General features: G+C 41.2%; 4 protein-coding genes and 1 pseudogene across 4 annotated transcripts; 4 read left to right on the top strand and 1 right to left on the bottom strand.

The window, feature by feature from the left end:
• The first annotated feature begins 465 nt into the window (after positions 1-465).
• Positions 466-7047, top strand: LOC104419274 (protein farnesyltransferase subunit beta). Its single transcript, XM_010030898.3, has 14 exons — positions 466-706; positions 854-940; positions 1257-1362; positions 1627-1662; positions 2295-2377; positions 2465-2518; positions 3112-3163; positions 4098-4162; positions 4938-4994; positions 5166-5238; positions 5456-5542; positions 5610-5799; positions 6024-6151; positions 6582-7047. Exons 1-14 carry the CDS (start codon positions 495-497, stop codon positions 6834-6836), a joined length of 1485 nt encoding a protein of 494 aa, XP_010029200.2. The 5' UTR covers positions 466-494; the 3' UTR covers positions 6837-7047.
• Positions 7048-8346: 1299 nt separating this feature from the next.
• On the top strand, positions 8347-11764 carry LOC104419273 (CASP-like protein 4A2). Its single transcript, XM_010030897.3, has 3 exons — positions 8347-9222; positions 9466-9601; positions 11366-11764. Exons 1-3 carry the CDS (start codon positions 8483-8485, stop codon positions 11558-11560), a joined length of 1071 nt encoding a protein of 356 aa, XP_010029199.1. The 5' UTR covers positions 8347-8482; the 3' UTR covers positions 11561-11764.
• Positions 11765-12783: 1019 nt separating this feature from the next.
• On the top strand, positions 12784-15186 carry LOC104419272 (2-methylene-furan-3-one reductase). Its single transcript, XM_010030896.3, has 4 exons — positions 12784-13711; positions 13808-14107; positions 14317-14476; positions 14680-15186. Exons 1-4 carry the CDS (start codon positions 13499-13501, stop codon positions 14952-14954), a joined length of 948 nt encoding a protein of 315 aa, XP_010029198.2. The 5' UTR covers positions 12784-13498; the 3' UTR covers positions 14955-15186.
• Positions 15187-16373: 1187 nt separating this feature from the next.
• The window catches only part of LOC104420641, a 41508-nt pseudogene continuing 35234 nt past the window's right edge, over positions 16374-22647 (top strand).
• LOC120288292 (2-methylene-furan-3-one reductase-like) lies at positions 19992-21852 on the bottom strand. Its single transcript, XM_039302116.1, has 4 exons — positions 21434-21852; positions 21030-21338; positions 20700-20859; positions 19992-20470 (listed from the first exon to the last, which is right to left on the bottom strand). The coding sequence occupies exons 1-4, from the start codon at positions 21644-21646 to the stop codon at positions 20196-20198; spliced, it is 957 nt and encodes a 318-aa protein (XP_039158050.1). The 5' UTR covers positions 21647-21852; the 3' UTR covers positions 19992-20195.

Below are 22647 nucleotides of genomic sequence, written 5' to 3'. Positions count from 1 at the left end.
AGATTGAATTTAGCAAAATGGTGGGGCTTAGATGAGCCGGTCCTTGTACAAAGCCTAAAATTCATTGCCCAATTTACTTCATAATGAGAAAGATCATTGCATTTTTCAATTGAATTTGATGGGTCTATAACGAAAATTCAATTGGTAAAATGTTAAACTAGTATTAGGATCACATGTGAATAGGAGAAACAAGTTAAAATGATAAAATTGCAAGGGTCGTATAACCTAATTGAGGGCCGCCTCAGTTGATGGCCACGGGCACTAGATCTGGCTTGTCGGCGGTTGTAGCCTTTTCTTGATTCGGCGAAGGGTTTAGTTCAATTTAAAAATATAAATATATATATATATTATAAACTCATTAAAGCTCATTACCAAAGTTTTTTTTTTTATCAAATATATATTTAACTCAAAGTTTATTTACAAATTTTTTTATCAAACACAATTGGTTTCCCGACCACCTTTCAGCATTTGCATCGGAATTAAACCCCTTACAAATGCCGATCGGAATCGCTGCATCGTTCCGTTTCGCTGGACCGAGGAAGGAGAAGAAGAAGAAGCTGGGAGGAGCGCGCATGGAGCCGCCGCCGCCGCCGCCGCCGCCGTCGGGGACGACGGTCACGCAACGCGATCAGTGGACGGTGGAGCAAGAAGTCGGCAGGATCTACTCTTTCTTCGCTCAACTCCCTCCCGCTGCTCAGTCCTTCGCGTCCGTACCACCTCTGTCTCTGTCTGTCTGTCTGTCTGTCTGTCTCTCTATATCTGCGCTCGCCTGAGCTGCTGAAGAGTGATTTGATTTCTGTACTTTTTCCCTTCTCCTTTGCTCTGTGGGCTGACCGCTTCTGCGATTTCGAAGGCTGGAGGTTCAACGGGATAACCACATCGAGTACTTGACCAGAGGCCTCCGTGGGCTCGCTCCTTCCTTCGGCTCCTTGGATGCCAGGTAATCCCGCCGTTCCGCTTCACCTGCTCCGTCGAGGAATCGGAGTTGTTGATGCTGTCTACTTTGTAGTTTGATCGGGAGGTTGGCCCTCGTGTTATGAATTCGGGCATTTTCTGTCGCGATTGCTGTCTCCTGGTTGGAACGAAGGAGCCCTTTCTTATTATGGTGATTTTGGGCGCTAGTCGGCGTGTTCGGAATTGAGGAACTTGTTGAGTGGATATGCCTTTGCGTTTAGCCCTTGCTGGGTAATAATTTCGATGCCGACTGCTAGGCCTGAGCTAATGTTTGATTACTTCTTCATGGAATCCTTTTGCAGTCGTCCGTGGATCTGTTACTGGATCATACATTCTCTTGCTTTGCTGGGTGAACCTATTGATGCTGAACTTGAAGAGAGCATCATCGACTTCCTTAGTCGCTGTCAGGTATTGATGCATTGCTTCATACTGGCCATTTCTATGGTTATGTTTCCAGTAGAATTGACTGCAGTGTCTTCCCTGCTGATGTGAAGGGTTAGCCTCCTTGGGGCCCCTTACGAGCAAATTTGAAGTTGGACGACTATTTTCGAATTATATTTTCCTCATTATCTCTGCTATCCATGCTCAATTACATATTCTCTGGTAATGCCTTAATTTTTGCCTTAATTTTATCTTGTAGTCGCATTGACGGTTTTGCTTTTTCGCCTGTAGGACCCAAGTGGTGGATATGGGGGTGGACCTGGACAGGTAGTTATTACTCTCCCAATGTTTAAGGATGGAATGTTGCAAGATATTTTGAATGCTGAAATAATTTCTGTCTTCATTTCTACTGCTTTGACCACTTGATGTAAAACTCATTCTTCTCCTGATTGGCTCTTTCTCTTGACTCACCTTCCATGGATGAACCTTGTGGAGGAACACTTAGGTTTTGGGGAACTGGGTTCTCACCAACGTTTGAGAGAGTAATTGTAAAGTTCTTTGGTGGATATTCCAATGGAGATTTTCCATCTTTCTTGTACCCATCAGGAAAATTAGTCAAAATGCGACATTTATGCAGATGAATTGTGTCAAGTAGGGCCATAATATATGTGTCAAATACTCATTATTGCAGCGCATAAAAAGGTTCTAATTTCAGTTTGTTCTTACTTTTAACATTTACTTGGTTAGCCTCTTTTGCATTTTTGGAGTTACCTAGATGTATTATAATTTTTGCCTAAAAGGTGTCTTCCTATTCTTCCAGCATAGCTAGAGGTTATCTAGCTCAGATCTGAATGTAGTTCAGCTGTGCAGAAGATTGGTTTTTTCCTTTCTTTGGTTTATCTGTTAAGTTGCCTGGTCTCTTGCTGGTGGTTAACAACCTATAAACATTTTTTTCTCAGCTGCCTCACCTTGCAACAACTTATGCTGCAGTCAATTCACTTATTACCTTGGGTGGATCCAGATCTTTGTCTTCAATTAATAGGTGGTCTCTTTAACTTATGACCACATTAAAGTTCCTTGCTCTTTTTCATGGATGGGTTGTAATATAGCGTAATTTTTTTTTTCTCAGAGATAAAGTGCACAACTTTTTGAGGCAAATGAAACAACCAAGTGGAGGCTTCAGGTATGAAATCAATTCAGACGTTTAATTTATAATTGAAGTCTTGTCTATCCAAATAAGCTATATCATCTAAATGTCAAACTCTTCATTGAAAATTTTGAGATTTAACAGCAAGGCCTGCAGCACACCCCCTCCCCCCTTCCCTGGGTTGTGTGTTTAACCACTAATTTTCACAAGTGATTACACATTGACCCACTTCATTTTTTAAGTGCTGGATCTCCATGGAGCTTTAGTCACTTAAAATTTGAGATTCAACGGGAGAGAGAAAAGGGGGGGGTGTGGAGTGGTGATGAGCAATGAACAATATGTGACAGTTGTGTTTAACAGCTAAATTTCAGAAGCAATTACGCTTTGATCCACTTCATATTTTTTAAGTGCTGGACAAGTAAGTCCTTTGCGTGTCCTCTCTTTAGTGGCATAACCATGGAGCTTTAACCGTGGTGGAATTGTAACCTTTCCAGCACAGTAGAGAATTACTTTTCATACCTTGATAAAATACCATTCAACTATCTATTTTCTTTCTTATTTGCAGAATGCAGTGTACGATTTGAAAACTTTTACTAATTTGGGTTAATTGGACTTCTTCCCCCCCACAGGATGCATGATGGAGGAGAAATCGATGTCCGGGCTTGCTACACTGCTATCTCTGTAAGTTTATGTCTCCCCCTCCCTCCCTCCCTTTCTCTCTCTCTCTCTCACGCACTCGCATGCGCACACACAATCAATCGTGCATGAATGATTCAGAGGACAGCCATATGATGTACTTCATATTGACAACATGATATAGCTTTGTTTCCAATTATTTAGTAGCTCAGTAATGACTTTAGTCTACTTATATTAGCACTCAATTTCTGGAAACCGTCGTGTGACCTGCTGTGAGGTTGGAGACACATTAACTATGTGATTCTGATGCTTTGTGAGTCAACTAACATATCAACTTATAAGCACTTGTATTACTGTAGTAATTGCTGTTAAGGCTATGTTTCTTGCTTATTGAGATTTTTTATCTGTCCATATAGATTTTTTTTTGGATGCAAATATAATCTACTCAAATTAGATGGTTGTCTGCTTTCAACCACCCCTGGGTTCTCTTATGCTGGAATGCTGGCTCTGGTCAGGCTATGGTTTTAGTATCTTTATCTCCTGTAAACCATGTACTCTGTAGCCTTAAACAAGTGAGATAAATGCTCTGCTAACAAAGGATTTTGGCTTTGTCCTGGTCTCTGTACTAGGAATTGCTGGATCCGTAGAATTGAGGAACCTTCTAGTATCTTTTGCAATATCAAATCACATTATGAGCTTATCAGCAATCCTGGGATGTCTTACTCATGTATAATGCTTTTTACTGAAGAGGGTACTTGATTTAAGGAAGCTCAGCTTCCTTGTGTTCTCACCTTTTGGCCACTGGTTAGAGCCTGAGTTAGAATTTCTTCAGTCCCTTAGAAAGTGATTGATCTATGTAACTATTTGCCATTGAAAAGTTTATGCTTATCCTGGGATGATTCCTTAATTGTTTTCATGGTCACGGTTCTCCATTTGTCAGATTAATCTCTGAATGATGCTGAAATTCCTGCTTGGCTAGGTTGCAAGCACCCTAAACATTTTGGATGATGAGCTGGCTGAAAAAGTTGGAGATTTCATATTGAGGTCTGTGAAAGTTGATTTGACATGGAATCGATGGGGCCTTTTGAATTTCATTATCAGTGCTCCAGTCTCTTGCTTGACAGTCTGTCTCCTTTCATGGCCTATTGACTCAAAAGTTGATACAAGTCTTTTTCATGTATTAGCATTAGCCTTCTTGCCACCTTTTCTTAATGTGATGCTTAGTGAGATCTGTTAGATGATGTTAATATGCTTACTGTTTACTATAAGCATACATGATACTAGAGGTGGAAACGGCGTCATATTCTTTGATGCAAAAAAATTATAGAAAAATAGAAAAGATCATTTTGGTCCTCTGGTTACTATGGCTTGTGCAATACCTAATTGCTGTTTATTGGAGATACATTTGGGGCATATTTTAAATAATATGCTGAGGATCTTTCATAGGTTGATCTGTTTTCTTTCTTGAAATTGTGTTTTTTGTCAATGACTTTTAGGCAGGTCAGGTCGTGTCGTCAACCTTAAGATGTTAATTAATGGCGGGTTGCCGATATAGATCAGTAAATAATCCTTTGTATGATCAAAATGTCTTATACCTATCAAGATCCAGGCTGGCACAAAATCCAGTTGTAAAATGTTAAGCTCATATTTTGATGCACCTGAACCAGCTGACTTTTCTTACTGGGCAATGTCAATGTAGAAAATCTCGCCTTATGTGGCTTGGGGAAGTCAGACTCTAATAGATACTGCCTTAGGAAGCATCTTATTCATTATTGAAAACTGTAATGTGCTGAAAGCTCTATCCTTGGGCTCTATGCAGTTGTCAGACATATGAGGGTGGGATTGCAGGAGAACCTGGTTCTGAAGCTCATGGTGGGTATGTTTCATCAAAGTGCTTAGAAGTGGTGTCTGTTGCTTAATGTCAGGAATAAGTCGTTTGGATGGCCATGAAGTTGTTTTCTGTTCATTGTTCTTCCTCCATGTTAACGTGGCTATGTGTTTGTCTTACCATGAAATTTTCTTAATACTTCCGTTCTGGGTTTGACAGATATACATTTTGTGGGTTGGCAACAATGATTTTAATCAATGAGGCCGATCGGTTGGACTTATCTAGATTAATTGTAAGTCACAACACTATCCTTACTTGCCTCTCTTTCAACTGTTACGTCTGCCATTTACGTCTGGCTAATTGCTACCTTTTATACATTTAAAACTTATCGTGTCTATCATCTTGATGGTTTTGTGAGAGTCTATGATAAGTTCTTTGTCTGCTCTTCTTCTTTTCTGTTGTCTGTTGTTTTGTTTGAAGTACAATTCAGCTATGCTTTGTTCTGTCAGGATTGGGTGGTGTTTCGCCAAGGAGTAGAATGTGGCTTTCAAGGGAGAGTCAATAAATTGGTTGATGGTTGTTATTCCTTTTGGCAGGTAATTTCTGTTTTGACTGTTTTGGTTCCAGTTGGCTGATTGTGGTACTAAAAAAAGGAACTTTCAGGGTGGAGCTTGTGCATTGCTGCAAAAATTGCATCCATTTGGTCTATCAGAAGGAGGAGAAGATGAATCAACAGATTCAATAGATTCATCTCTATATGCTGCATCCAATGTGTCTGAACAGGAAGAACAGGAAAACAATCTGGAGAGTGCTTCTCCTCAAGTTGATGGGACCTGCCAGTTCAAACAGGGAGGTATGTCTTATAAATAAAATATAGTCTCTGTTTTTACTTCCCTTTGCTTTGCAAAAATGAACTTTCTTTCGTGCTTGTTGATCCCAGTCTGTTTGCGATAAAAAAATATGTGCTGTCTGCTTCCATTATGGATATCACTCATGTCATGTGGGATATGAACCTAAATTAATTCGTCAAGTTGTCATGTCTTATTTGTTGTTACATGTGAAATTGCTTCTTTGCAGGCCCTCAGAGTGCTTCCTGTTCCGAAAACACTGGAAATGCCAGTTATAATTTTCATGAAAGATGTGCGGAGGGGGGATCTCTCTTCAACAGCTCAGCCTTGCAGCAATACATTCTTCTATGCTCTCAGGTACTTGTGCATAGTTTGTTAAAGAAGCTTTGTGCTTTTGTGTATCTATAATTGAAGGTCTTTGATAACTCCCATGTCCAAATCCAATATTTGGTAGAAACGAATTCCCATTTGCATTCTGCAGGGTTTAAGTTGCTGTGTGGTGATTTATAATCTTAGTAGGGTCTTGTGATTTCAAATGTTTGTCATGCAGTAGACAATCTATGCAGTTAAAGTTGCTGATTGCTGTAGCATGTACCTTTCTGATGTCTTCACTAGCACTCTATAATCAGCAGAGTACCATTTGTATAGAACGAGAGATTAGTTTCGATGATACCGATTGACCTTTAAGACGCTAAATTCTTGTGTCCTTAATCATCGATCTCACCCTGATATGCTGCTGCCAATTGTGAGGATATGCAGTGTTGTGACCTTTCATGCTTTGATGCAGTTGCCGGAGGGTGGATTCAGGGACAAACCCGGAAAGTTTCGAGACTTCTACCACACGTGTTATTGTCTAAGCGGCCTCACGGTGTGTCAGTACAGCCAGTCAAAGCATGCAGATTCGCCGCCTTTGCCCTGGGATGTTGTAGGTCCATACTCCAACCTCTTGGAACCCATCCACCCTCTCCACAATGTCGTGTTAAGCAAATATCAGGAAGCAAATGAGTTTTTCAGGGTAGCAAGTGGATTTGTACACTTATAAAATCTGCAGTGGGAAAGATTTTCAGGTACTCCAGTCACTAGTGTGGAAAATTCTGTTCATGGTGATTAATGGAATAATGCAAGCTTTTAAGTCTACAAATTTCGAGGTTTGGTGTGCTTGGGCTTCTTCTCCATCCCCGTTGCGATGCGACGGATTGTGATGTAGAAATTGCAAACGATAACGAACCAATTAAGTGGAAACCTTGGGAACCCTGATTATGCCCAATTTGATGTTCAATGACACTCGGGAGAGTTATAAGACACGCCGGGAGTCGATCCCTGCTGTATTAAAAGTCTATCCTTGGGATTTCATTTAGTCGATCGTCGAAGGGGACAGGTTCAGGCCACCCCTTTGATTGCTTATTAGTCAGCGCCTGCAAGCTGAAGGGTTCTGACGCCGAACGTTGAACTGAATCGGCATCCAATTCGACGGACAATTTGAAGTGGTCTAATGAGAGTGTAGGGATGGGAGAGCGCTTGAGGATTCTCGATGGCATCTAAGCTCCAAGCGCTGGTAGATGAAATTGATTTCGGTGGCTCCACCTGGTTATGGTGCATCAGGAACCCGTAGGCTTTGCTAGTTTTGATTCTCTCTGGCGGAACAAAATCAGTGTCTTCAAGCTTGCTCTTGGGTAACAAAAGGAAAGGAGAAAGAAACAAAGCAAGAGCAAACAGGACAAGATGTTTACTGTGGCTTTGCCCTGAGAATCCTGTCAAATCAACTTTGATATATTTTGTCTGTCTGAAAAATTAAACGGCGCACTCAGTTAAGTGTTATTTACGACTGGAAGAATATGCAAGTGGAAGTGATATGTTTGGTTCGCAAAAATGATAAATTTAAAAAATATTTTTAAAATAACCGTTTATAAATGAGGATTTTTTTCATTATCCATCAAAATCCATTAGACATAAATTATTATTGATAATAAAAATATTTTTCATTAATTAATTATATCGAACTGCATGAATAATCGTATTTAAGAAAGTATTTTCTAAATCAGTCATTCTTTGCAGAACAAATGAATCCAAGACAAATTGTTGATTAAACTTCAAATACTGAACTCTTTAGTTCGCAATTTGATATTTTCAATTTCAAACTCGATCCCTTGGACAAGTTTTCTAGATATTAGTTTATTAGTAGTACAATTTCACATGTCATTGATTTGAAATGATGAATAACTATGACTCAAGGCACTTTCGCAAGAAATTTCCTCATTGGTACATAATTGATGCCTTATAAAATAATGAAGTAAAATCTTAAGTGCGCTTGTTCGATGGAAACTCAAGATTTTAAATTTTTTTTTCAAAAAGTGATCATTTATTTTTATATTACTTATAAAAATGAATAAATATGAAATGTTTTCCTCACTTATGAAAATAGTTAGATATAAATAATTATCAATATTAAAAATATTTATTATTGATTAATCTTTTCAAATAATATAACCAGTATTTAAGAAAAGACGTCTTTCGAATTTTGAGTTCGTTCCGTCCAACCAATCCAGGAAACTGCCAAGAACTATTTGCCTACTTGGCAATCAGTCTCTCGTCCGTCGTCAAACTGCTCCATTTTATTTATTTATAATAAGCCACCTTCATCGGTGGACGACTCGAACTCGAACTCGAACTCGAACTCAGTCGCAGAAAATGGAAGCCGATGACGATCATCGCCGCGCCGACCGAGAAACTGTAGAAGAGCGAGAAGAAGCAGAAGAAGAAGAAGAAGAAGCAGAAGAAGAAGAGAAGCACCCGATTCCCACTGCATCTCCGCCCTCTTCGTCCCGCTCCGAACCCAACCCCGCAGCCACGCCGCCCCGCCCCGGAGGCGGCGAGCTGCCGTCCCCGATGACGTCGCCGCTCCACCGGATCGATTCGCCCTACAACTCGTCCCTCTGCTCCGACCAGAGCCCCCTCAGCCGCTTATCCTCCCCGCGGGACGACGCCCCAGCCCGTTCGCCCCCGCCCGTGGCCGCCCCCGCCGCGAGCCCCGACCCTCCGCCGCTCTCGCTGGCGGCGCCGGTGGCGGCGGTCTCCGTGAAGCGGTCGGTGAGGGACGGCCCGGGCCCGCTGACCGTGGTGGATCCGGGCGCCGAGAGCGCCCAGGTCAAGCAAGAAGGCGGCGCCGGCGCCGGAGCTGGCATCGGCGCCGATGGCGGCGGCGGCGGCGGAGGAGGAGGAGGAGGAGTAGGAGGAGGCGGCGGGAGTGGAAGGTTGAGGCCGAGCCTGTCGATACTGAGGAGGGTGAGGAGAGAGAGAATGGTGAGGAGGGCGCTGTTGGTGCTGAGAGTGTGTGGGCTTGTGCTGTGCTTGGTGTCTTTCTCTGTTATGGTGGCTGATAAGAACCAGGGCTGGGCTCTTGATTCCTTCTACCGATACAGGGAGTTCAGGTCTGATTTCATCCCATGTAATAACTCTTCAGAACTAAGTGTTCCAATTTCTCATTTTGTCAGTCTTCTTAGATTGAGGTTTCTGTGAATTTTTGCAACTCCCAACTGAAAGCTGGTGATCCCATGTGATGTGCTTTTTGTTCCTTCAGTTGTTGTTTGGCTTTCGGGGTTGGTGAGATGATTTTGGGCATTTGGAAAGATCACAAATGATGATACCTTCTGATAAATTCTTACATTATGCAGGTACATAGTAGCGGTGAATGCGATCGGATTTGTGTATTCGGGGCTGCAAGCTTGCGACGTTTCTTATTTGTCAGCCACCGGAAAGCGTATCGCTGGGTTCCATCTCCGGCATCACCTGGACTTTTTCCTGGATCAGGTGAACCTTCTATTCTTTTCACTATCTTCTTTTCCTGGAATGCACATTTCTCAGTGGCCCGCATCTTGTCATTTTGATTAGGTGATATTACTCTTTCTCTGGATGTGTGATTGATCATCATAGATGGGGCCTCCAATTAATTTTAGTTGTTTGTGATAAGAACTGTGCTTGGGGGTTAAAGTTTTCGTGTACCATTTGCTTTTGGTTCCCATTCTATCGAGTTCACCTAGGACTATCCTTTCTAACTTTTCCTACCTTTCTTACTCGATAGATGCTGCCTTTTGCTGGCAATTTTTTGTTCTCTCCCGTGTGTATTGCACTTGAAAAAGTTGTGGTCTTTTCTAAAGTAAAACGAATAAGACTTTTGGCAGGGTGTGATAGAATGCCCATTGTAAAGTGACTGGGGCAAAGTCAGCATGTCATTGGACGAGTGTCATTTCTTTGGTTAGTTTAATCTGTCTTCGTGGTTAGGAAGGAAAAAGTTAGATTTTGCCACCAGTGGTCCCAGGATGACAAGTAAAGCTTTCTTAGGAAAAGTAGAGTTCACTCCATACCTATTGTAGTTGAGAAAACCACAAACATATGCAGTGAACTTGTGGGGTCTTGTAGCCCTCCCTTTTTAATGATCCAGTATAATTTCATCGTTTCATAGACCTTGATTAATTTTGGCCCATGAGATTGAATTTGTAAAAAGGAAAAGAAGAAAATATTCTCCCATCGTTTCAGTGGCCTCCCACTGCTTCCTTTTCTTTTGCCATTATTTTGGCTGTTTCTGCTTCTTTAGGCCCGCTCCTGCGGTCCTCTTTTGCATTCGGTGCCCTTCCACTCACTCTGACTTGTTGTCTTGTTGAGTGCAAGTTTTGTGGCGCCGGATCTTTTGTAATTATTGGTTAAAGCTCTATATATTCTTACCCTTTGCCAAAAAAGAAGAAGAAATATTCTCCCATTTTGATAGGTGTTGTTCTTTGCTGTGAACCCTGACTTTCTACTTTCTATGGAATATTTCACGGCTGGTAGGTTGAACTTTACAAGTGAATGAAAACAATGTTGGCATCTCTGTCATATCTTATTTCATTTTGAGCCTTTGGCAAAACCCCGGTTTTCAACTCTTTCCTCTCGGGGGCTCTTGTGTGTGTCTTGCCTCGAGTACGTAGGCATCAAACAAATTCAATGTACTGTCTTCAGATTTTATATTGGAAAGCCGGTCTTTGTAAAAAGACTTTTGAACAAATAATCTTGGACTAAGAATATTTATCTACTAATGAACTGAATACAGTCACCAAAAATAAACCTGCATATGTACAATTGTTTTATGCTATATGAGGAATAACTTTTTCACTCCATGCTAGTACTAAATAAAAAATCCTTTAATTTATTCAGTCAGAGATATTAGCTCCATTGACTAACAAACTGATGCTGTGTTCATAGGTGTATAAAATGAAAGCCTACAGAATAGATATGGCCATCGGCTTTCAACACCAGACAAGTGTGATTTATTATTCTAGAACACTTGATTTGTGAAAACAATGGCACTGAGGTGACAAGCTAAATGATTTGAACCTAAGACATCGGGTTTTGGAGACCCATGTTCAGGGGAACAGTCCCTTGTCCTTTGATTTCCATATAAAGATCAGAAAGGGAACAGAATTCCCTCACAGTAAAGATTGATATTAGAATGCATTTGAAACTTTCCATGTTCTCATGATTGGAATATTTCGTGTCATTTTCAACTCAAGCTCTGACTGCTGTGTGTGGGAACTGCAGGTTATGAGTTATCTGCTGTTATCGGCATCATCATCGGCGGCGACGAGAGTTGATGACTGGGAATTGAACTGGGGAGAGGACAAGTTCCCACAGATGGCAACTGCATCCGTGGCTCTCTCCATCCTGGCTTTCATGGCCTTTGCTCTCTGCTCCATCATCTCTGGTTACACGCTTTGTACCCTCCGTTCCTCGTAATCGATGAAAACAGATGAATGACCTACCTACTTTTGTTTTTCTTTGGTCGGTCAATTACCTGTGTGCATGTACTAAATCTACTTAATGCAGTTTCGGTGCAATATATGAATAGTGTAGATAAGCACGACAGAGGATTTCACTGTTTGATCGAAGCATTGCGAGAGGAAAAGAGTGAATACGATCAGCCACTGAAATTTTGCCTTATGCAAGTGAGTTTAGTGATTATAAAGTTATCCTTGTATGATCAATTTCAACAAATTTGAGGCTGTCATAACAATCCTATCGCTTGGCAGGAATTTGTCTCCATTGAAGCTAAGGTTTATCTAGGAACAACATGCTTTTAATGAAAATTATAAAAAAAAGGTCATAAATATATTGTCTTCATACGAATTCAGTTTTAAATCTTTTAATCTAATAAATTTGGTCTTAAATTTTTGGATGATTTGTTCTGGTTAATTTAAATCGGAAATTGTTAATGTAGACATTAGTCATTTTACGTGACATAGTTGATGTTGAAATAGATAATTTAAAAAAAAATTGAATTTTTGTTAAAATTTGATTTTATTTATTTATTCTTTTCCCTTCTAAGCTTGACAAGGGCTGCCGGTGAGTGGGATCAGTGAGGGTCAGCCAACCCTTGCCTAGCGAGGGTTGGCCGGCCACCCTTGCGAGACCTCGTAAGGAAAAAATAAAGAAAAAGAAAGAGAATAAATAACATTTGAAAATTTTTAAACGAATTATAAAAACTGTTACTATTAGTGTTGGCCATCCTACATGGCATGTTGGTGTTGACATCGATGATTTCTAGTCAAAATTGTTAAGAAGTTAAAAATTAAATTGATCAAATTGAAAAGTTTAAAACTTAAGTAATTTTCTTTTTCTTTATAAGAAAATTAGAATTATGGAGGATAATTACTAATCATAACTACCGTCATTTACAAGAGTTTGGGATATTTTACTATGCTATTGGTTAATAGCTAAGTGTTGGCATGATCACTTTGCGAACTTAATGGGCAGATGATTGTTTATAAATGTAAGTTACTTATTATAGGTTGTAAACAAGTTATGATTGTTAGAAGTGAGTTAAGACCAAAAAGTTAAATTTACCTAGAAGCACAACCGATCTTACCATCATTTTAGGCAAATGATGACAAATTTGGAAAATTATGGGACCCCGGAAGGATCGAAGAAAGTATATAAAAATTGATTTACTAACAAAGGTTTTGTTTATTTAAAAAAAAAAATGAATGATTTGGAAAATATTTTTCCTAAAAATGATTACATATATCACTTATTGGAATGAATGAATAAAAAATATTTTCGTAGTTTATAGAAATATTTAGATGTATATTATTGTTGGCGATGAAAATATTTTTCATTAACTAATTATTTTAAACAATAGAAGCGATTATTTTCAAGATGATATTTTCAAATTATTTATTTTAGACGGAGCGTAAAATGTTGGATGTTCATTGTCAAAACAATTCTACTCTTATCCCTACTTTTGAGTTCATTTCTCTAGTAACCACTCAAGTGGGGACATTTTCTAGTAGTTCAAATTTCATACATCAATGGTATATCTAGACTTTTCTAATCTAAAACCGTGAAAGCAGCCCATAGGCATATAGATAGAAAATAATATAATCCCATAGACTTTTCTGCACCAGTACAGTTTTGAGAGATTGCTGCATATTTCACCACGAGACCAAAGACCTGAGTTTCTCTTTGCCTTGGTCTGGCACGTCTTTGAACTCGTCAACCCTTTTCGTTTGGCGTCATCAATGACAGTTTCTCCATTATGAAGTCACCGGATATGTCACCAGCCCCCCCTGGTGCTCGTAACCATCACCCCTTTATAAAAAGCAAACGAAGTCCTCACACCGTATTGTGTGCTTCGAGCTTGAGATAGATCGATCCAGAGATCTTAGAGAAAGATCCATGGCCACGAATTTCGTCGTTCCGACTAAAATGAAGGCTTGGGTGTATCGCGAGTATGGAGACGTCGGCAATGTGTTGAGATTAAACCAGGAATTCGAGGTCCCTGAAGTGCAAAAAGGCCAGGTGCTGGTTAAAGTCCTCGCCGCAGCACTCAATCCGATTGACCACATGAGAGTGAATGCAGTTTACAAGCTCCCGCACTTTACTTTACCGGTAATTTGGTTGATATTTTAGATGGACTGTATCCGTCGCCTTTTCTTTTCCTTACAACATGTTATATTAACGTTATGCCCCACCCTTTTGCATTAGGCCGTCCCGGGCTACGATCTTGCTGGGATTGTGGTGAAGGTGGGTGGCGAAGTGGAGAAGCTGAAAGTTGGGGACGAGGTATATGGATGTGCCACGATATACGGGACGCTGGCAGAGTACACGGCCGTGGATGAGTCAACCTTGGCTTTGAAGCCCAAGAAGCTGAGTTTTGAGGAGGCTGCTTCCTTGCCGTTGGTCATTCATACTGCCTATGGAGGCCTCGAAAGAGTCGGCCTCTCACCCGGCAAGTCCCTCCTTGTCTTGGGTGGTGCCGGTGGTGTCGGCACACTCGTGATACAGGTATCATTTTGTTTCCTTCTTTGTTTTCTTACGAATCATAATCACATCGACTTCACAGGGGACTTACTCGATACGAGGATTATACTTTTACCTTCTTCTTCTTCTTCTTCTTCTTCTTCTTCTTCTTCTTCTTCTTCTTCTTCTTCTTCTTCTTCTTCTTTTTGGGTGGGGTTTCACATTTTTTTGTTGTTGTTGATCCAATTGCACAGCTAGCTAAGGAAGTTTTTGGTGCATCAAGAGTAGCAGCTACATGTAGCACTGGGAAGCTAGATTTGTTGAAGAGTTTGGGTGCTGATCTGGCCATTGACTACACCAAGGTCAATTTTGAAGACCTCTCAGAAAAGTTTGATGTTGTCTATGTGGCAATTGGTAAGTAAAAGAACATAAACGAACTTGATCTTTTTGACGTCCCATATTATATAGTTGCGTATGCATGACATTACCAGGTGGATGCTATGCAATTTTCTTTGTTCACTGAAAATCGATTCGCTAAAAATGTCCATTTTCATGGATAAGATTTTATAAGGAACTGTTTGGCACCGGGCTTAGCAATTAATGTTCCTCATGTGCAGGGCAAAGTGAGCGGGCAGTGAAGGCTGTGAAGCCTGGAGGGAGCGTGGTGACGATTGTAGAACATAGCAAGACATTACCCCCGCCAGCTTTTTCCTTCGTATCAGCATCGGACGGTGCGACATTGGAGAAGTTAAAGCCCTTCTTGGAGAGCGGGAAGGTGAAGCCGGTGATTGATCCGAAGAGCCCGTTCCCGTTTTCGCAGGCCATTGAGGCCTTCTCGCATCTTCAAACCCGCCGGGCAGCCGGAAAAGTCGTGATCCATCCCGTCCCGTGAAACACACCCAAGAAGGAAGTAGAGCCTTCACATGGATCTGCCTTAATCACGAGTCCTTGATTAGCGGTCGATGGTGCTTCTTGTTGTCTCTGTATATTTGACTTCTCTGTATTCTAGTTTCTACGTTTAGAGTTAGTGCGATGGGAGGTTTAAAATTTCCTAGTCTCCATATTGTGCCTTTGTCACCGAAAGTAAATTTTGATGGCGATATATCTAACTATCCTTGAAATTATGTTGGCCAATTGGAAAAGAAAAATGATGATAATGGTGGTAACCAGCTGTTGGCTAATATGATCACACTCTCATGGCCTCAATTGACTAACAAACTTGTGCTGTGTTTAAACGTGTGTAAAATGGAAGCCTAAAGAATAGATATGGCCATTGGATCTCAACTCTGGTCAAGTGTGATTTACCATTCTAAAAAGACTTGACTCGGCGTAGTGTGGAAACAATGGCACTGAGGTGACACAAGCTAAATGGATCGATAAGGGAACAGAATTCCCCTCGGCAGTACAGATTGATAGCAGAATGCATTTGAAACTTTCCATGTTCTCATGATTGGAATATTTCGTGTCGTCTTGAATTCCAGCTATGACCGCTGTGTGCGGAGCTGCAGGTAATGAATTACCTGCAGTTATTGGCATCATCATCAGCCACAACGAGAGAGTCGACGACTGGAAATCGAACTATGGTGAGGACGAGTTCCCACAGATGGCAACCGCATCCATGGTTCTCTCCCTCCTGGCTTTCATGGCCTTTGCTCTCTGCTCCATCATCTCCGGTTCTCACTTTATACGCTCTGTTCCCCATAATCGATCAAAACAGATGAATGACTTGCCTACTTTTTTTTTTCTTTGGTCGTTTACCTGTGTGCATGTATTAAATCTACTTGATGCAGTTTCGATGCAATATATGAATAGTGGAGATCAGCACGACAGAGGATTTCATTGTTTAATCGAAGCATTGCGAGAGGAAAAGCGTGAATACGATCAGTCACTGAAATTTTGCCCTATGCAAGTGAGTTTAGTGATTATAAAATCACCTTCGTGGGATCAGTTTCAACAAATTTGAGGCTGTCATAACAGTCCTATCACTTGGCAGGAATTTGTCTCCATTGAAGCTAAGGTTTATCTAGGACCAACATGCTTTTAACGGGGAAATTATAAAAGAAAAAGTTCTAAATCTATTGTATTTATGCTAATTCAAAATACTATAGATTTGTTGAAAGCATGTCTGATATGAAATCATCGTATCTGTCATTAGACTCCCCTTAGAGCTTATGATCATTGCACTCTATAAAAGCAAACGAAGTCATCCCACTCTCTCGTGTGCTTTGAGCTTGAGATAGATCGACCGAGAGATCCCAGAAAAAAAGAAAGAAAGGAGAATTTCCTTCTACTAATTCATCCATTCTTCTCCATGGCCGCGAATTTCGCCATTCCAGCTACAACGAAGGCTTGGGTGTATCGTGAGCATGGAGACGTCACCAGCGTTGAGAGTGGACCCGGAGTTCGAGGTCCCTGAAGTGCAAGAAGGCCAGGTGCTGGTGAAGGTCGTTGCTGCGGCGCTCAATCCATTAGACACCATGAGAGTGATTAAGGTTTACCAGCCCCCGGGATCTTCTTTACCGGTAATTTTAAAAAAATATTTTAGATGATATGTATCGTTGCTTTTTTCCCCCTTATAACATGTATTATTAACATTATGGCCCACCATTTTGCATTAGGCCGTGCTGGGTTACAATCTCGCCAGCATTGTGGTGAAGGTGGGTTGCGAAGTGAAGGAGCTCAAGGTTGGGGACGAGGTATGTGGATTTACAGGGCGTGCCAAGAAATACGAGACGTTCGCTGAGTACACGGCGGTGGATGAGTCATCCTTGGCTTTGAAGCCCAAGAAGCTGATTTTCAAGGAGGCAGCTTCTTTGCCGTTGGTCCTTCAGACTGCCTATGGAGGCCTTGAAAGAGATGGCCTCTCTCTCGGCAAAGTCCCTCCTTGTTTTGGGTGGTGCTGGTGGTGTTGGCACACTCTCAATTCAGGTACCATTTTCTCGCTAATCGTGTCTCTCGAATCGCATCGGCTTCACGTGGGATCCACTCGACATAAGAACTCTACTTCTCACATTTTTTTTGTGGTGCTTCATATTCTTTTTTCTTGGTCGGTCCAATTGCACAGCTAGCTAAGGAAGTTTCTGGTGCATCAAGAGTGGCAGCTACATCTGGTACTGGGAACCTGGATCTACTCAAGAGGTTGGGCGCTGATCTGGCCATTTATTACACCAAGGACAACTTCAAAGACCTCTCCGAAAAGTTCGATGTTGGTAAAGCATGAACATAAACCGCAGCATCCCTTGACGTTCATAACTTTTCACGGGCTATGCGAAATTCTGCATCGTCTTACCAAGAGTCAGGATGAACTGTTGTAGAGGTTGTGTTGTGTCATTCAAGTGAATAAACTTGTTCCTCCGTGGAACAAAAAGCGAAGAAGAAAGTGTTAATATGCCATTGGTTAACGTTTCGTTTTTTCCGTTACGCAGAGAAAAGTGAGGGCAGTTAGGGCTATAAAGCTCGGAGGGTGTCAGATATATCACCATCGAAATTTTACATAGACAACAAACGCAGAGAATGGAGACTAGGAAAGTTGAAACTTTCATCGCGCTGCGTTAGAAAAAGCACCGCCTATCTCTCTCTCTCTCTCCAGGTTTTTCTCGACCACATCTTTGCTTCTTTGGTCAAAATCCTTGCTGGACAAGTAACCGGAATTGTTGACTACTTGAAGTCGGCAAGTTGAGAGCTTGAAGGACTCCACCGACCTTGCAGCCTATAAATAAGAGGAAGTGTGTCTTGTGCGTGTAGTGTGAGTGGTAGGGTGATAGGGGTCTTGTGTAGAAAAGTGTGTAGTGGTGTGGAGTGTGAGGCGTGTGAGGCGTGTGTAGTGTAAGTGCAGGGTGATAGTGTCACACCCTGATTCACAAGAAGAAAGGGCATGATACCGCCGTCCTTTTTTCAAAGGACGCAGTCTCAACGTAACCAAAATTTCAATCCGATATCAACATATATACATCCACATATATATATTTGACAAGAAGGGACAATTGGTTACAATATCAGAGTATATCTATAATCCACAAAAATCAAAACATGATCTTCTACAAAGACTAACTTATAAACTTATCAACTATGCATAAGCTATACCCCAAAAATTTCCACCACAAAAGTCTTCTCCGAACGAACGCTCATGCCTATTCGCGACTCGCTGAAGAACCAAAAAAATAAGTAGATGAGAGGAGTGAGCTACCACGGCTTAGTGAGTAACACATTTCTTTTAAGCGGATCAAGAAATTACTATACACATTTTAAAACACAAACATAACTCACTTTATCATAATATCAAATCATAACTCGAATATCGAAAATATCAATGGTCGAATCCATTAGTCAATCTTGTAAAACATGCATCAATGATCCATTCCATTGATTAATCTCATTAAATCATATTGATGGTCCACTCCATTGACCAAACTCAAATCACACGTCAATCGTCTACTCCATTGACCAATTCATGCTCAAATGTCTAACTATGGTCACGCGTAACGCTTGTGACAAAACGACCAAGATTCCCCCATTAGCAAGGTCTCCACCTATTATTAGCCGGTGGCTTAGCCCAAAGGATATCTTAGTATAGTATGCGCATACCCACACACCCTTAGGGTCCGCATCGACATTAAGCACCAACCACCAATCACAATATCCAGTAATCCAACATCAGAAAGAAAGTCATATCACAACTCAAAATTCGATATATAAATATCAAAGCATTCTCCAAAACATTTCAAGATTATTTCACAAAGAATTTCACAAATCTCTTTTCAAACAACCATTCAAATCGAAGTCGGAATATAATTCCCTTCAAACAACAAAAATGGCAGTAATAGCTCGATCCTATTTTATGCAACAAAATATGCTTTTTATCAACTTATGGAATATATAATTCACCACGTTTCTCAAAATATGAGTTTAAAATACAAAGAAGAAATAGTGTCATTCACCTGGGAAAAGCCAAAAATCAACTATGACGCTCACACGAACCAACGCATTCGGATCCCTAACAATTAACGGAAAAACAATATAAAAAAGCCAAGTAAAAAGGATATTCTTTATAACAACTCACCTATACTAGGCCTATTAGTCGATAAAATGACACCTATGCGCCCCAAAAGCTCACAATTTAGCAGAAACCTATCAATTTCAACTAGGCGCGGCCCATGCGCCAACTTCGTCACGCCATAACTCTCTCCACAAAATTCCGTTTCAAGCCGTCTTATAGTCTTTAGAAAGCTCTCTTAACGTAAAACAACAACCCCAACTCAGCCACCCCAAAACAGTACCGAAAACAACAAAAAAGAGACTTGAAGTCACTGTTCGCTACAGTACCAGATTGTGCCCCCAACTTCAAAATTCCATTCCTAACAAACCACAAGCTCAAATCACGATCCGAAAGATACTATAGCTTCACAACATCCCAAAGTATCATTTCTAAAAAAATATATAGCTTAACGACTCAAAAATCGGGTTTCGCCACACAAATATCTAAGAAATCCGAATTTTGAGCCCTAATCACGGCGATTACTTGAAGTAGGTGATTAAAAGCTTCGATTCCTTATCGGCGTTGCAAAACACACTTGAGTCGGCTTGATGAGGCGTCCGGACCACAAGCGTACTAAAGTTTTTCCCTTTTTCCCTTTTTTTCTTTTCTCTTATTTCTCTCTTCTCCCCTGTTTCGCGTTTTCCCCTGCTTCTGCCGATATTCTTCTCTTTCTCTCCCTCTCTCTATCTTTTTAAACTCAGCCGAAGCTTCCTCCACTTTCTTTCAACTTCCCTTTTTGACTTTTCAACCCTTTCTTTTTCTTTTCTTGTTTTAAAGCCCATATATTACAGATAGAGAGTGACTGGGTGTGTGCAGAGAGAGTTGTGTTCGTGTGTGGTTTTTGAAGTGAGTCGGTGAGCAAGTAAAGTGAGTAGTTGCGAGAGTGTGATAGTATAAAGAGTTTGTAATATTGTTTATAGAAAATGTAATTATTTTATTTGTACATCCACTTGCTTCTCTACACGCACTATGTAGAAACTACTATGCAAAGAGAAGCTGAATGTACGGAGACAAACAACAAGCACCACCGACTACTAATTAAGGACTCGTGATTAAGGCAGATCCATGTGGACGCTTTATTTCTTTCTCGTTTGTGTATCATGGGACGGGGTGAATCACGAGTTTTCCAGTTGCCCGGCGGGTTTGAAGATACGAGAAGGCCTCAATGACTTGCGAAAATGGGAACGGGTTCTTGGGGTCGATCACCGGCTTCACCTTCCCGCTCTCCAAGAAGGGCTTCAACTTCTCCAAGGTCGAACGGTTCGAAGTTACTGCAAAAAAGAAAGCAGGCGGGGGTAATGTCTTGTTTTGTTTTACGATCGTCACGATGCTCCCTCCTGGCTTCACAGCCTTCGCTGCCCGCTCAATTTCCCCTGCAGATTAGGAATATTGATTGTTAAGCCCGGCGCCGAATGGTTCCTTGTCGGGAAAGAAACTGATCACATGGAAAATCTTTATCGATGAAAATGGACATTTTTAGCGAATTGATTGTTGGTGAACAAAGAAACTTGCATAGCATCCAGATGGTAATGTCGTGCATACACAGCTATATAACATGGGACGTCGAAAGCATCAAGGTGTCGTTTATGTTCTCGTACTTACCAACTGTATCGTAGACAACATCAAACTTTTCTGGGAGGTCTTCAAAGTTGACTTTGGTGTAGTCAATGGCCAGATCAGCACCCAAGCTCTTCAACAACTCTAGCTTCCCAGTGCTGGATGTAGCTGCTACTCTTGATGCACCAAAAACTTCCTTAGCTAGCTGTACAATTGGACCAACCAAAAAAAAAAGAAAGTGAAACCCCACAAAAAAAAAAAAAAAAATAAAAAATGATGGAAGTAGAGTCCTCATATCAAATAAGCCCCGCGAGAAGGCGGTGAGAATCGTAAGACATGATTCGCAAGAAAACAGAGAAGGAAACAAAACAGTACCTGTATTATGAGTGTGCCGACGCCACCAGCACCACCTAAGACGAGGAGGGACTTGCCATGAGAGAGGCCAGCTCTCTCAAGGCCTCCATAGGCGGTCTGAATGACCACCGGCAGAGAAGCAGCCTCCCCGAAACGCAGCTTCTTGGGCTTCAAAGCCAAGAACGACTCTTCCACGGCTGCGTACTCAGCCAGCGTCCCGTCTTTCTTGGCGTGAAACATAAATCCATATACCTCGTCCCCGACCTTGAGCTCCTTCACTTCGCGGCCCACCTTCACCACAACGCCGGCGAGATCGTAACCTGGCACGGCCTAATGCATAAAGGTGGGGCATAACGTTAATAATACATGTTATAAGGGGAAAAAAAAGCGGCCATACAGTCCATCTAAAATATCAACCAAATTACCGGTAGAGAAAAGCCCGGGAGCTTGATAACCCCCTTCATTCTCGCGGCGTCGACTGGATTGAGCGCTGCGGCAAGAACTTTAACCAGCACTTGGCCTTCTTGCAATTCAGGGACCTTGAGTTCCGGGTCCAATCCCAATACGTCGGCGACGTTTCCGTGCTCACGGTACACCCAAGCCTTCATTTTGGTCGGAATGACGAAATTCGCAGCCATTGGAGAAGAAGGATCGATGGTATCAGGAAATCTTCTATTTCCGCTGGGATCTCTCGGTCGATCTATCTCAAGCTCCAAGCATACAAGAGAGTTTGAGGACTTCGTTTGACTTTATAATGTGCGATTAGTTATAAGCTCCAAAGGGAGGCCGATGACGTATACGATGACTTCAAAAAGGCCAAGTGCTGGTTAAAGTTCTCGTTGCAGCGCTCAGTCCGGCCGACGCCATGAGAGTGAACGGCGTTTTCCAGCCCCTGGGCTTTTCTTTACTGGTAATTTGGTTGATATTATAGATGGATTGTATGGTCCCTCCCCACCCCCCACCGCGCCCCCCTAGATGGACTGTATGGTCGCTTTCCACCGCCGCTTGATATTTTAGATGGACTGTATGGTTGCTTTCCCCCACCCCTCCTATAACACGTATTATTAATGTTAATATAGTTTTAAATATTTTAATTTAGTAAATTTAATCTTAAATATTGGGACGATTTGTTCTAGGCAATTCTGATTAGAAATTATTAACATGGATACCGATTGTTTTATGTAACATAACTGACATTGAAATGGACAATTTTATAAAAAAAAAACATTCTGAATTTTTGTTATAATTATAATTTTTTTTCCTTCTAAGCCTAGCGAGGGGTGTAGGTGAGTGGGATTAACGAGGATCAGATGATCGGCCAACCCTTGCCTATGACTAGTGAGGGTTGGTTGGCCACCCTTGTGAGACCTCTTAGAAAAAAAATGATAATAATATTTGGAAATTTTTAAAAGAATTATAAAAATTGTCAATATCAATGTCAGCCATCCTACCAGTATCGACATTAGCAATTTTTAGCCAAAATTGCTCGGAATGACTAAATTGGCAAATTGCCAACAAGTTTAAGATTAAATTGATCAAATTGAAAGGTTTATGACTTAATTGGTATATATGCAACCGGTTTTTTTTTTTTTTTTTGGTAATTTCCTTTTTCTTTATAAGAAAATTAGAATTATTGAGG

This window comes from Eucalyptus grandis, chromosome 9, assembly GCF_016545825.1.
Source record: "Eucalyptus grandis isolate ANBG69807.140 chromosome 9, ASM1654582v1, whole genome shotgun sequence".
NCBI lineage: Eukaryota > Viridiplantae > Streptophyta > Magnoliopsida > Myrtales > Myrtaceae > Eucalyptus > Eucalyptus grandis.
This window is presented reverse-complemented; position numbering and strand designations above follow the sequence as displayed.

What these genes read in the sequence shown, in the direction of transcription:
- LOC104419274 (XM_010030898.3), top strand. Translation starts at nt 495, where the DNA reads ATGCCGATCGGAATCGCTGCATCGTTCCGTTTCGCTGGACCGAGGAAG. An exon ending in TTCGGCTCCTTGGATGCCAG is followed by an intron (nt 941 to 1,256) that starts GTAATCCCGCCG and finishes ATCCTTTTGCAG; the next exon opens with TCGTCCGTGGATCTGTTACT. An exon ending in GTTGTTATTCCTTTTGGCAG is followed by an intron (nt 5,543 to 5,609) that starts GTAATTTCTGTT and finishes AGGAACTTTCAG; the next exon opens with GGTGGAGCTTGTGCATTGCT.
- LOC104419273 (XM_010030897.3), top strand. Translation starts at nt 8,483, where the DNA reads ATGGAAGCCGATGACGATCATCGCCGCGCCGACCGAGAAACTGTAGAA. An exon ending in TACCGATACAGGGAGTTCAG is followed by an intron (nt 9,223 to 9,465) that starts GTCTGATTTCAT and finishes TACATTATGCAG; the next exon opens with GTACATAGTAGCGGTGAATG. An exon ending in TGGACTTTTTCCTGGATCAG is followed by an intron (nt 9,602 to 11,365) that starts GTGAACCTTCTA and finishes TGGGAACTGCAG; the next exon opens with GTTATGAGTTATCTGCTGTT.
- LOC104419272 (XM_010030896.3), top strand. Translation starts at nt 13,499, where the DNA reads ATGGCCACGAATTTCGTCGTTCCGACTAAAATGAAGGCTTGGGTGTAT. An exon ending in TCCCGCACTTTACTTTACCG is followed by an intron (nt 13,712 to 13,807) that starts GTAATTTGGTTG and finishes CTTTTGCATTAG; the next exon opens with GCCGTCCCGGGCTACGATCT. An exon ending in TGTTGTCTATGTGGCAATTG is followed by an intron (nt 14,477 to 14,679) that starts GTAAGTAAAAGA and finishes CCTCATGTGCAG; the next exon opens with GGCAAAGTGAGCGGGCAGTG.
- LOC120288292 (XM_039302116.1), bottom strand. Translation starts at nt 21,646, where the DNA reads ATGGCTGCGAATTTCGTCATTCCGACCAAAATGAAGGCTTGGGTGTAC. An exon ending in TCGGCACACTCATAATACAG is followed by an intron (nt 20,860 to 21,029) that starts GTACTGTTTTGT and finishes CCAATTGTACAG; the next exon opens with CTAGCTAAGGAAGTTTTTGG. An exon ending in TGTTGTCTACGATACAGTTG is followed by an intron (nt 20,471 to 20,699) that starts GTAAGTACGAGA and finishes CCTAATCTGCAG; the next exon opens with GGGAAATTGAGCGGGCAGCG.